We start from the raw sequence: 12,690 nt of genomic DNA on the forward strand, positions 1-12,690 counted from the left end.
AGAAGATTCCTATCTGTTTACATGCCTCTCTACAGTTGAAACTTGTTCTGCCTTTCTCTCTCTCTTTTTTTGGCTGGTTTTGTTCAAACAGAAACCATTCCAGAAGGCCTCCTTTTAACCCTCATGACTCATCAAAACACAGATAAACCACATTCCTTTTGCTGTTGTGCATGGAGGTTCCCAGCAGAACTTGGCAGACGTCTTTGCACTCTCAGATATTTGAACGAAGATTCTTTCACAGAGGGAATCTCAGTTCCTTATCAAATGCTTGCAATTCCTTGCAAGCAAACCTGCCTTCCTACAGTGGCATTTCCTTTAATGTTAGACCTGCCAGTTGCCCCACAGTTGAAAGGGTGCTGTCTGCAAAAAAAGTACCAGCTTAAGGCAGCTAACAATTAATAGTTTTAAAACAAGGCAGTGAAACTTTATGGCATGTCTGGCCAGACAGTGCTCTGTTCCCAGGGTTCTACCTGGGAGAGGAGGTAATGAGGCTGGATCAAATAAATGTTGGGTTTCATGGTGCAATTGCTAGACGTGGCTTCCTAGTACAAAGAGCCTCATGTGCAGTTTCCCTTCCCTATTTCTTCACCATCTAGATTGAGCGCCGTCTCGACAACGTGAGGTCCGTATGCCACACTTCCTGCAAGAGGCTAGGCATGTGTTTGCATGGGCAGTCTGGAACAGATGCAGAAAAGAGACATGTAAGTGCCAACCCCTTCCAAGGAGAACTGTGCACCAGATTTGGACAAGCTGAATCAGGCCAGTTCGGGGAGGTCCATGTTTTGGCTGAGTCAGGTAGTGACACCCAGAAATCAGTCCAGGTTGGGCTGCACAAGTGATATGGGGCTGTCGGGGCAGGAAGAAGAGGTACGGAGCTCACAGTTCCCAAGCTGGGGAAGCAGACCCCAACGGGTTGAATCCACGGCTCACCAGCTGGTGCACAGCCCTACTTCCAGGTTCCTCTCCTCAAGTCTGTCCTTCCCAAAGTGCTCCTGTTCTACTGGGCTCCTCTTTCTCTTCTAAGCACTGCACAGAGATCATCCAAATGTGCTGCCCAACATCTGAAGGAAAAAGGGATGCTTGGCTCCTGTTCTGGCAAGTCAGCCATCCTTCAGAAGCCTCTGTCATTTCGCAGAATCTCAAGTTCTCCTGACCTTGCCATGATGCTCTTACTCCCCATTACTTTTGCATGTGCTATTTTTTGGGTTGGGTTCCTAACCACATTGTTATCTCCACCCCGGCAGGCCAAATATGACCCACCGCACACCTGACATAATATACAACATCAGTTGTGGGTGGGTGAGTGCAGGTCAGGGAAGCCGGCTTCACAGGCCAAACAAGGACCCCAGTGGGCCAAGTTCGGCCTCCAGGCTGGGAGTTCCCCTCCCCTCCACCTTGCACAGAAATGTTGCGCGTTAGACTTCTTTAACAGAGCTAACTGCTGCCTCCTCTGTCATTGCTCACCCAGCACCACCCAGAGCCCTATCTTAGCTGGCAGTTGTGGAGTTCATGCTGGGAGCAGTCAGGGGACTCCAGCACTGCAGGTGCTGGCCACGCTTTGAGGAACAGGGGCTGCTTGTGAAGGCTCAGAGTGCACCAGACCTTAGAAATCTCTCTGTACATGATTGGCTTCCTGAACCCAGCATTTGGGCTTATCTTGAGAGAGGCAGATACAGGAAGCACCCACAGGTCCCTCTTTTCCCCAATAGAAGTTTTAACTGAAATCACTCCCTCTCAGTCAAAAGGCCAAAAAAAAGCCCCTTTGAATTATAAAAAAGGGCTTTTGATTGCAGGCAAGTAAAAAGCCTTAAATATCCAGCCTTAAATGATACTCCACATTTGTTAATCTGAAAATATGCTGCCACCCATCACAGGTTCCATCTTCACAGTTGCTGGAGAGAGTTAGAATTGATGCTCCAGCTCACAAGTTGATGGACTAGGAACACAAGAAGAGCCTTGTAGCTGGATCAAGCCCAAATGCCCATCTCGTCCAGCATCCTGTTCCCACAGGGGCCACCCAGATGCCCCAGTGGGAAGCCTGCAAGCAGGACCTAAGTGCAACAGCACTCTTCCATTCTGCCTTTTCCTGGTAGTCAGAAGGATGCTGCTTCTGACAATAGAGATAGAAGATAGACATCAGGGTTAGTAGCTGTTGAAGACTGTGGCACTGTCTGTTAAGTTTGGTACACTCAGTCATCAGGTCAGCCTCCCCACCCACCCCACCCAATGTCTCATTTTAAATCCTGTGCACATCATCTCGGTCTGACCCACCTAAGCTCCACTTCCTTTCCTTCCCCTTGTCATCACCATTGTCCCACCACCTTTTTCCTGGTTCCCAAGTTCAGCAGCCACAGCTTGCTACTCGGAGTAGACCCATTGGATTTATTGAACCTAAGTTAGCCATATCCTTTTAACTTAAATGGTTCTACTCTCTCAGTAGGAAAGTAGCATCGGACCTGGCATTTCCTTAACCCCAACGATAGCAGTATTTGTTTTCTCTCCGCAGAAAAAGCTTCCTCTCACTGCTTTTGCTCAGAATATGCAGGAAGGTGCTCTGCAGCTAAGCGATGAAACTTTGCTGGGGTAAGGGTTGCATCACTGTTATTTTTCCTGGTCATGGTCATTTGTCGTTTGGTCAGATATAACCAGTGACCTAATTTTATGCATGTCAGGCAAATGCGCCAATTCAGTATTTTTTAAAAAGAATACAAGCTAAAACAGATCTCATGAATTTGCTCCTGAAACTTTGATTTTAAGTGTAAAAACGAAAACTTTACATGACTCTTCTGTAAGTAGCCCTGGAAATCAAAGGAGCTCTCATTACCTCTTTCCTTTCTCCCTCCCAATGCTTGGAATCCACCCATCTAATGCAACTGTGTATTCTTCTTTGTTTTAAGGAAAATGCTAGAGACTTGTGGTGAAGCAGAAAATAAGCTAGCAATGGAGCTCTCTCACCATGAGGTGCAGGTTGAGAAAGATATTTTAGAGCCACTGAACCTCCTCTCAGAGGTAAGTTGCTTCTGCCGCTGTCCATAACCCAAGCTTGACCCGCTCCCTAAAATGATACAATTGTTGAGACCAGCCAAGAATCGGGTGTTGCTTTGTGTGCACTTAAGACAAATATAGCTGTCTGCACAACAAACGTCTCAACTGTCAGCTTCCTGTCGTCTTACCCTTTCAGACGGAAATCCCCAACATTCAAAAACAGAGGAAGCAGCTTGCAAAACTGGTGCTGGACTGGGATTCTGCAAGAGCCAGGTAATACAAACACACACACACACACACACACACAAACACTTTCCTCTTCCTACTTCAGCACAGGAAATACCAGGATTCCATCATGGCTTTGGGGCATCCTTCTCAGGAGCACTTGGCTGCTACGTAAGGCCGCATCCAGTCAACAAAAAGCTTTCCATCTTGGTCCACTGCATTTGGGGAAGAGACATTTTAGCCTTGTCTCCTCACTTTCCTCTGCTGCTCAAGATGTCTTCCAGCTCCCCAGACACCATGTGTCTATCTGTCTTGTCATAAGGACATACAGCTGGTGGAATGGAGTATGTGTTGGCAGGTGCATAAGACAGGGAACTGTAACACTAGAACTCATGAACATCCAACGAAGCTCAGCATTGGAAGATTCAGGACAGATAAAAGGAAGTCCTTCACACAGCATAAGCTGTGGAACTTGCTTCCACAGGAGGTAGTGATGGCTTCAAAAGGGGACTGGACATATTTGTGGAGGGAAAGGCTATTGGTGACTGCTAGTCATGATGGCTGTGCTCTTTCTCCATAGTTGGAGGCAGCAATGCTTTTCAATAACAGTTATCACTGGAAACTGCAGAAGGGGAGAGTGCTCTTGTGCTCAAATCCTGCTTGCTGGTTTTTCATAGGGGCATCTGGTTGACAACTGTGAGAACAGGATGCTGGCTAAATGGACCATTGGCCTGATCCAGCAGGGTGGTCTTGTGTTCTCATGCATCCTAGTGGCTGCAGGTCAGGCCATGAGTTGGCCTTGTGACTAATCTGTTTGGCTTGCCAACCCAATTTCACATCCCCAAACTTGCTTGCAGATCAGAACACAACTCTCTGTTCAATTATGGACTTCTCCAAATTTTGCAATGCAGTTTCAGTCTCCCCAAAATATACATTTCACATAAAGAAATGCATGCAGAACACATACTTTAGGCAGAAACACATTGGAAAAAGAAATTCGCTTTTGCATTTGGCAAAAGAAAGGCAAGCAGACAATAGGGGATGCTACAAAAAAGAATATGAGCAGCTCATTGCTATTTAAAGAAAACCCAACAAAGGCCACCACCACCAAAGCTTGAAATACTTTAGTAGCAAGATACCAGCTAGGAAAGCTGTTGGGGCTTTGGATGACAAAGGAGACAGAGGCTCCCACAAGAGGCAGCAATGGCCACCAACCTGGCTGGCATTGAATGCCAGTTGCTGAAAGTTGCTAGTGGAGAGACTTCTCTTGTGCCCAGGTCCTTCTTTTAGGCTTCTCCTAGGTATCTGGTGGGACACTGTGAGTCCTATTCTCTCTAGGATGGTGGCCTAGAGAGGCCACTGGCCTAATCCAGCAGGACGCTTAAGTTATTGGGTAAAATAATTAAAATGCATTTTAAAAAATCATATTTTTTTCAGGTAGCAGTTGCACAGAATGAATCCAATTTACATGGTTTTATTCCATGAGTTCTTTCAGTAAGTGTGCAAAAAACCAGGCCAGGGCAGACCTATGATTCAGGAAAACTTGACATGGAGCAGACTTAGGCTGGTCCATTGGTTCCACAATGCAACACACTGCTTTAGCCAAACAGGATTCTGGGCTTGGCTTCTGAACCCACCTGTGCCTGTGCCCGTACTTGTGCTGCTTCTCATGTTCTGTACCCTGCTTGGCACACTGCAGGCATCATAAAGTGTTTAGCCGGGGGGGGGTAGATTGGAGACCTGTGATCACTCCTCATTGTTTTCCCTCTCTGGTGCTCTTTATGCAAGAAGAATAATTCTGATCTCTCTTGTGCAGATGGAACCAGGCCCACAAAACTTCAGCCACCAACTTCCAGGGGCTTCCGTCTAAGATAGATTCCCTCAAGGAGGAGATGGATGAAGCGGGAAATAAAGTCGAGCAATGCAAGGTGCGTTGAGAACTCTTGGAACACTTCCCCAGGGAGAACTGGGCTGCATTCATACCATTCATTTAAACCACACACACAAAGAATCCTGGCAACTGCAGTTCAACTCTCACAGAGCTACAATTCCCAGCACCCATAACAAACCACAGTTCTCAGGATTCTTGCTGGTGTGTGTACTTCAAATGTATGGCATGTATGCAGTCTTGGGCTATTTATTCTGTTTATTTATTTGAAAGCATCTAGAACTGCATAGAGTCTTTGCCCAAGATCTCATTTCCCACCTGGATTCACAGATCTGCAAGGGAGGCCTGACCTCCTTATCTGGCTACCAAAGACATTGTCCAGTTTTTCCCCCAGAAAAAATGTATCCGCCCATCTCCTTTCTGCTGGGCTGTATTTTCTACCTCACATCTTCTGTTACCAGCCTTTTCTTCCACTTTGTCGGCCCAAAACTTGCTTGTCTCTACAACTAACCTCCTGGCCAGGAAAGTCTAGCTCCCCTTAGCTATTGTTTTGACAAGGCAATGGAAGACATGATTTGGCTAAATTCTGGGGGAGGGCTTGTGGGTATGTGCCACCTCAATAATTCAAGAACTGATTCTATGGTTCACATCCTGCACTGGGGAATGGAGTTTAGGGGCACAGAACCTCTCTAATTTACTAGTACTCAATGGCTATTCCTTCCTGTAAATCCTTACTCTACAGCTAACTCTGTGTATCTCATACATGGCCCAAAAGTGTGCTAGGAGAAGCCAAATCCTGTGATCAAAATAAATTAGGCAAATTAGCGTATATTAGCAACCTCTTCCTATATTTATTGTTGTGTCACCCTGCTGCTTTGTATCTGTTACATGCATTGCATAATTTATTGAGGTTCTGCTAGCGTTCAGCAGGGTCAAGGAGCCATGTAGAGGCTCAATTGCTGGAACTTTTCCACAGTTGGAGGCAGTAATGCTTCAGAATACCAGTTGCTGGGAACTGCAGGAGGGGTGAAAGTGCTCTTGTGCTCAAATCGTGCTTGCCAATTTCCCAAAGGCATCTGATTGTCCACTGTGAAAATGGGATGCTAGACTACATGGGCCCCCTTTGGCAGGCTTGCCTTATATTCTTATGCTCAGGCACCCTCTCACACCACACATTTTGCTGTACTGGGGTGGGAAACCTCAGGCCCAGGGGCCAGATATGGCCCTCCAAGCCTCCTTCTCTAGCCCTTGGGACCTTCCACACCTTTTACACACCCTTTTATTTATCTCCCCTTGTGTGGTTTTGCATAGCTTGCATGTGGCTTGAATTTTAATGTACCTTTTTATTTAAAAAATCTATTTAATTTGGGTGGGTGGGTCTTGAAGCTAGGCTACTGTGCAAAGGCAAAATTTTGCATCTATTGCCCTTCCCATCACTAGCATTTGGCCCCCAGAAGGTTGCCTAGAAGGAAATGTGGCCCTGCACTGCGCACTGCCTACTGTATTGCCAAGCTTGGTGTGTGTGCGTTTACAGCCATATCAATATTATAATAATGGATAGAATCATGTTTCTGCAAAGCAGATAGGCCAAGGAATATTTGACCTGATGTGTTGCTATGCATATGGACCGAGGGGCCATTGATGTGCAGAATTTGCACAGCATGATGGGATTGTGCATTGGGAGGTGTTCTGGCCTGATGGCTGGTAGACAGGCAGCCCAGGGAGGGGGCAGTTTAAGCTCCCAGGTTTTGCATTTATGTCTTCTTCTTGGAAATGTGGTGCCTTCCATGGGCTTTGCTGTTGCTGACTTGCAGTTTGTCTCGTTTCCCCCTCCTCTTCTGCCCGAAAGGATCAACTTGCAGCGGACATGTATAACTTCATTTCCAAAGAAGGCGACTACGCCCGCTACTTTGTCTCTGTAAGTACCTCTCTCTCCTCCGAGAGCTCTTCCTTTCTGCAGACATACATTTCACATGCTTAATCCGACTGCCTGTGTGGTGTTCTTGTTGTTGTTGTTGTTGCTGTTGTTCTTGTTGTGTTCATCCAATGCTAACTTTTTGTTTTTAAAATGTGGGTTCTATTCTCAGTTATTAGAAGCCCAAGCAGATTACCATAGAAAAGCATTAGCAGTCTTAGAAAAGGTGCTCCCTGAAATCCAGGCCCATCAAGGTAAAGTAAACCTGTGCTCTGCCTCCTGCTTTTGCCTGTGCCACCTTTGCACTCTCCTCCTCTGACTTTTTCTTTTTTATTCTCCCCCTTTGGCATGCCATCTTTCTGGAATAAGGACACGGGGCCTTTCTTAATGACACCATCTTCCCAAATTGCCCCCCATCCTCTCTGCAGCTGCATTTCTGACATTCTTCCAAGCCTCTATTAATACACTAACAAACCATGATGGATTTGGTCTGAAACTCCTCAGGGGGCAGCGCCATGCCATGAGCCTGCCAGATCCACCCCTTGGCTTGCCGAACCAGAGCCACCACCTCTCCTGGCCACCTGTTGCTTTTTGGATTGCCATATTTAGGAATCCACAAAGCTGCCTGATACTACCTAGGCTAGTATTATCTCTTGAGTGGCAGCAGCTCTTCAATGTCTCAGGCAGAAAGAGGAGGTGTTTCCCAGCCTTGAGATGCAAAGGTTTGAACCTGAGACTCTCTGTATTCAAAGCTACCAAGCTGTGGCCCTCTCTTCAGGGTTGGGCTTTCAAGAGGCCGTTCAGAAACTTGGAAGCAAGCGAGGTGCCTTTGGGGAGTGAGTAGCAGGGCAAGGGCAGCCTTCTCCATCCTTTCAGATGTATACTAGTAGGATTGTACGGTGCTGGGAATGTTGGGGGTTGCAGTCCAAAACATTTAGAGGGAGCCAGGTTGTCTAAGCCTGACCTAGAGTGACAGGGAGGGACAGGTGAGTAACAGGCATTGCAGGGTGCTGGAAAAGACTCTACAGGCCATCTGTCAATGAATCCTAAGTCAGAGGAACAAAGGAGTTGCCTTGCAAGAGCCGACAATGGATTATATCCAACTTACTGTAGGTAGACCCGTTGAAATTAATGGACTGAGGTCAGTCGTGCCCATTAAGTTTAATGGGTCTAGTTTGAGTATGGCTTCCTTTGGAGACAGCCCCAAAACTGCTGCTTGCTTTCTTTCCAGTAGCCAGGTGCTTCCAGAGGAAGCCCACAAGCAGGGCACTGAGGTGGTGGCCTCGGTGCCTTCAATTCAGAAGTAGACTGCCTGAGTACATGGAGGTTCTATATGGCAATAGTTTCCCACTCCCTCTATTTCTATAGTGCAGGGGCAAATGACAGTTCTCGTGTAGCCATCACAGTACCATCCAAGTACAGGAGAGGTTATCAGTAAAATATCAGCAGAAACAATTCCAAAGTTTGAAGAAGTGTAAAAATATTTAGAAGAAAATCATCCTTAAGGCAGTGGGAGATTGGGGGTGGTGCTCAGTGTTAAATGAAAGCTTGTAGGAGGAAGAATGAAATGGAGTATCCTGGAGTAGGGCTGTGACAGTCCTGGCTGCTGTGTCTACTCATCACAATGCATATGTGTGCATGTGCAGCCCGACACTAAAGTGCAGAATAATCTAGGCTGGGGATACTAACAGCTCCTCACATCATCAGAGCAAAGTGTAGACTTAATAGCAAGAGAGAGAGGGAGAAGTAGAGGCTCAGTGGGCCTGACTGGGTCTGTGGTCTTTAAGTGGCTCTTTGCAAACCCATCAACCATCTGATACACGGAATTGCATTGGAGTCTTCCTGGTCTCTCTGAAGAAGTATGGTGGCAATTTACATTTGAGCAGGAGAGGAATACGTCAGCCATTCTGCTTTGGCCGGCCCTTGCAGTCCTATCCAAATGCTGCTGCATGTCATTTGGCGATGAGCCGGAAGATAGCCTGTGCTCTGCTCCTCTCCATGTTGATGCACTTCATCTTCTGCCCAGGAAAGGGGCTTGGGAAGTGTCCAGTTGGGTGCTGGTGGTTCTGTGCACCCTGGTGCCTCGTGCCACGGCAATGTGGCAGAAGCATCCAGAGCCTTGGAGTGACCTTAGACATCTCATTGCTAGCACTTCCTGCATAACTAACAGTCTGCTGATGCTCTTAACTCCTCCATCTCTTCAACTAGAAGAGCAAATAATAGTTAAAAAGTGTTTTCCTTGGCAGATTGGGGAGAAAAGAAGCTGGCTCGTGCAAAACGATATGCAAGAGCCATTTAAAAAAACAAAAAAACCTATTTCCTCCGTATTGCAGTGTTGACAAAGGTAAATTTGGATCACTATAATGATAGCAGCTCTTCTGTCTTGGAGAGTAGATTGAACAGCCTTCCAAACATTTAATCTGTCAACATTGTGGTTTCATGTTTGCCTAAAGGGGCAGGTTCTGCACCTTTATATCCTGTGAGCAAATCCTGTCTAAAGTCAGCCAGGTGATGTCATACTGTGCCTTCCTCTTGGAGCCAGTTCACACCCCTGTTTAGGTGTGTACTGATTTGCTCTTGACACAGGCTGAGTGTTCAAATCTTGCTGGCCTTTGCAACAGGGCAGGTAAGCAGCTGGCAAAAATACGGCTGACTTGAGCCTTTCTGCACCAGGTTAACCTGCTTCTGTGCCTGTGGCAAGCTAGTCTGCTCTAGCTTCACTCTACAGGAAGACCTCAAATTGTGGACACCATATAGAAAAACCCAAATAGGGTGGGTGAGGAGAATATGTGTGCAGAGGCACAATGGAAAACTTGGTCCCTGTGAGAGGAGAAAATACTTTGATCTGCAGTGGGTTTTCTTCAATAACTGCCTCAGTCACAATGTTTAAGACAGCTTTTATTTGGTCAGAACAACAGCGGCTGCTGGGGAACCCATAAAGGTGTGGTGCCCACAGGACTAAAAGTTACACAGTTTTATATAGAGGCATTCCCTTGCCTTTGTGTTACACATGTGCCAAAATTAAGTCACATTCTCAAAGGAAAGTAGACCTGAATTAGCAGGAAGAATTCTGTGTCTTTCAATTTGGCTCAATGATGCATTTTTCCTGCAAAACCTTCTTGACACATTATTAGTACAGCCTAAGTAAGCAGATTCTCCTGACACTGTCCTTTCCCACTTTTTTTTTTTACACCAGTTCACATAAAAGCTACCTATCAATGTATACATTCGTATGTTCATCCACTACACAATCCCACCAATGCGGTGATCATGCAACTTACCATTTCATAGGGACAGTTTGTGACCCAAGCAGTGTGGCCTATGCTAATTGGATTCTGGGACACAGAAGGGAATTTGTTCTCAAAGACCCATAGGAAAGCCTAGTTTCATAGCAAGCAATCAGTTGCAAATCCCCACAGACTGGTGGGTGGTGATTTCATTTTGCTAACAGCTTGCAGTTCTGAGCTTGCACTGAGCATCTCAAAGCATGAATGGCACTCATCAAGGAGGCCATGTGAATTTGTCCTTCAGGAAAAGCCTGGCTTTTTTGCACAGGAGTCAGTAGCCAAGTCTTTGGCGAATATGATTGCTTGAATTGTGAGCCCTGGCATCTAGAACTGCATCAGCCGGTTGTACAGAGATGGGCAATATTCGAGGGCATTGGCTGTCGGCAGGGTTCTTCTTTTCTTTTTTTTACAATGACTTTGCACAGGCTTGGCAACCTTGCTACACTCCCAGAGGAAAATTTAAAGGGCTTTGCCAAGTGAACGGTTCAAAGCTGCTCATATCATTGCTCACTGCTACTCCAGATTCCCTCCTTTTACCGCTTTGCAGTAGTGTTGCTGACTGTTAATTGTTCCTCTTTTGCTAGACAAGTGGAGTGAGAAGCCAGCTTTTGGGACTCCCCTGGAAGAGCATCTCAAGCGCAGCGGCCGTGAAATTGCCCTCCCGATTGAGGCATGTGTGATGATGTTGCTGGAAACAGGCATGAAGGAGGAGGTAAGGTACCCATCGTCTCACTGTTGCTCAGTGCCCTCCAGGTGCTTTGAACTACAACTCCCATCATGTTGGAAGTTGCAGTCCAAAGCCTTCTGGAGGGCACCAGGCTGGGCGAGTGGCAGCTTCAGCCGCTCTCCACCTTTTCCAAGCTAAATATACCCTTCAACCGTTCCTCATAAGGCTTGGTTTCCAGACCTTTGATCATCTTGGTCACCCTCCTCTGCACACTTTCCAGCTTGTCAACATTCTTCTTAAATTGTGGTGGCCAGAACTGGACACAGTATTCCAAGTGAGGTTTGACTAAGGCAGAATAGAGTGGTTCTATTACATCCCTTCATCTGAACACTATACTTCTGTTGATGCTGCCTAGAATAGCATTAGCTTTTATTAGCTGAGTCACACAGTTGACTCATGTGAAGCTTGTGGTCCACTAAGACCCTTAGATCCTTTTCACAGGTACTACTGGCAATCCAGGTGTCTTCCATCTTATATTTGTGCATCTGATTTTTCCTGCCTAAAGGTAGAACCTGACATTTGTCCCCGTAGAAATCCATTTTGTTGGTTTGGACCCAGCTCTTTGTTCTGGCAAAGCAAAGTAATGCGTATTTAATTGAACTGAATGTTGACACCTTTGAGACGGAACGAACTGCTTGGTATAAGGTGCAACCTTAGCAGGTGCTGAAGGACATTTTGTCATGGTGCAGAAACTGCCCCCGTTAAGAGGATTTCTTTTTTCCGTCATGACACAGGGCTTGTTCCGGATCGCGGCTGGAGCTTCCAAGCTAAAGAAGCTGAAAGCCGCGCTGGACTGCTCCACCTCGCAGCTGGACGAGTTCTACTCTGATCCTCATGCCGTGGCAGGTAGGTCGTTTCCAAGAGAACGGAATTGTATGTTCTGGGGGCATGGTTCAGGCTTCATCACAGATAAGGTATTCATGGCAAAAGCAACAGGGCCGGCACTCAGGTGTGAGAGGTGCAATGCAGGCATGAATGCCATAACATAATAAGAACCCTTCTGAATCAGGCCCATCTAGTCCAGCATCCTGTTTTCACAGCAGCCAACCAGATGCCTCAGTGGGAAACCCAAAAGCAGAATTCAAGCACAAGAGCCCTCTTGTCTCTTGTGGCTTCTGGCAACTGGGATTCAGAAGCATTGCTGCTTCCAACTATGAAGGCAGAGCCCAGCCATCATGTCTATTAGCCATTGATAGCCTTCTCCCCCATGGTTTGTCCAATCCTCTTTTAAAGCCATCCAAGAAGGTGACTTATCACTGCCTTCTGTGGAAGAGAGATGCACTGCCATCAACCATCCCCTGCTGTAGTGTTGCTGTAAGTCAGGGTTGGGAAAATTGAAGCCCTCCAAGAGGGCGTTGGACTGCAGCTCCGAACAGTCAGCATGGCCAGTAATCAAGGATGATGGGAGCTGTAGTCCAAACAACACCTGGAGGGCCACAGATATTCCCCATCTCAGCTATCAGCAACCGAGACCAGCACAGGACGCTCTTGTGTTGGGTACCCTGGCTAAGGCCACTTCTGCAGTTCTTCAAACATAAATACAGTGGTGCCCCGCAAGACGAATGCCTCGCAAGACGGAAAACTCGCTAGATGAAAGAGTTTTCCGTTTTGGAGGTGCTTCGCAAAATGAATCTCCTATGGGCTTGCTTCGCAAGACGACAAT

At 46.7% G+C, this 12,690-nt stretch overlaps 1 protein-coding gene across 5 annotated transcripts in view; it reads left to right on the forward strand.

Annotated features, from left to right (window-relative positions):
- The window catches only part of ARHGAP17 (Rho GTPase activating protein 17), a 57,905-nt gene that overhangs the window by 26,756 nt on the left and 18,459 nt on the right, over positions 1-12,690 (forward strand). For all 5 annotated transcript variants that reach the window (XM_082199340.1, XM_082199338.1, XM_082199339.1 and 2 more), the window contains exons 3-11: positions 597-701; positions 2,507-2,583; positions 2,898-3,009; positions 3,182-3,258; positions 5,027-5,138; positions 6,948-7,016; positions 7,186-7,267; positions 10,885-11,012; positions 11,762-11,873. In XM_082199340.1, the coding sequence (XP_082055466.1) occupies positions 597-701; positions 2,507-2,583; positions 2,898-3,009; positions 3,182-3,258; positions 5,027-5,138; positions 6,948-7,016; positions 7,186-7,267; positions 10,885-11,012; positions 11,762-11,873 (874 nt within the window). The remainder of the gene's footprint in view (positions 1-596; positions 702-2,506; positions 2,584-2,897; positions 3,010-3,181; positions 3,259-5,026; positions 5,139-6,947; positions 7,017-7,185; positions 7,268-10,884; positions 11,013-11,761; positions 11,874-12,690) is intronic.

This window comes from Podarcis vaucheri, assembly GCF_965113315.1.
Source record: "Podarcis vaucheri genome assembly, chromosome: 14".
Taxonomy (NCBI): Eukaryota; Metazoa; Chordata; class Lepidosauria; order Squamata; family Lacertidae; genus Podarcis; species Podarcis vaucheri.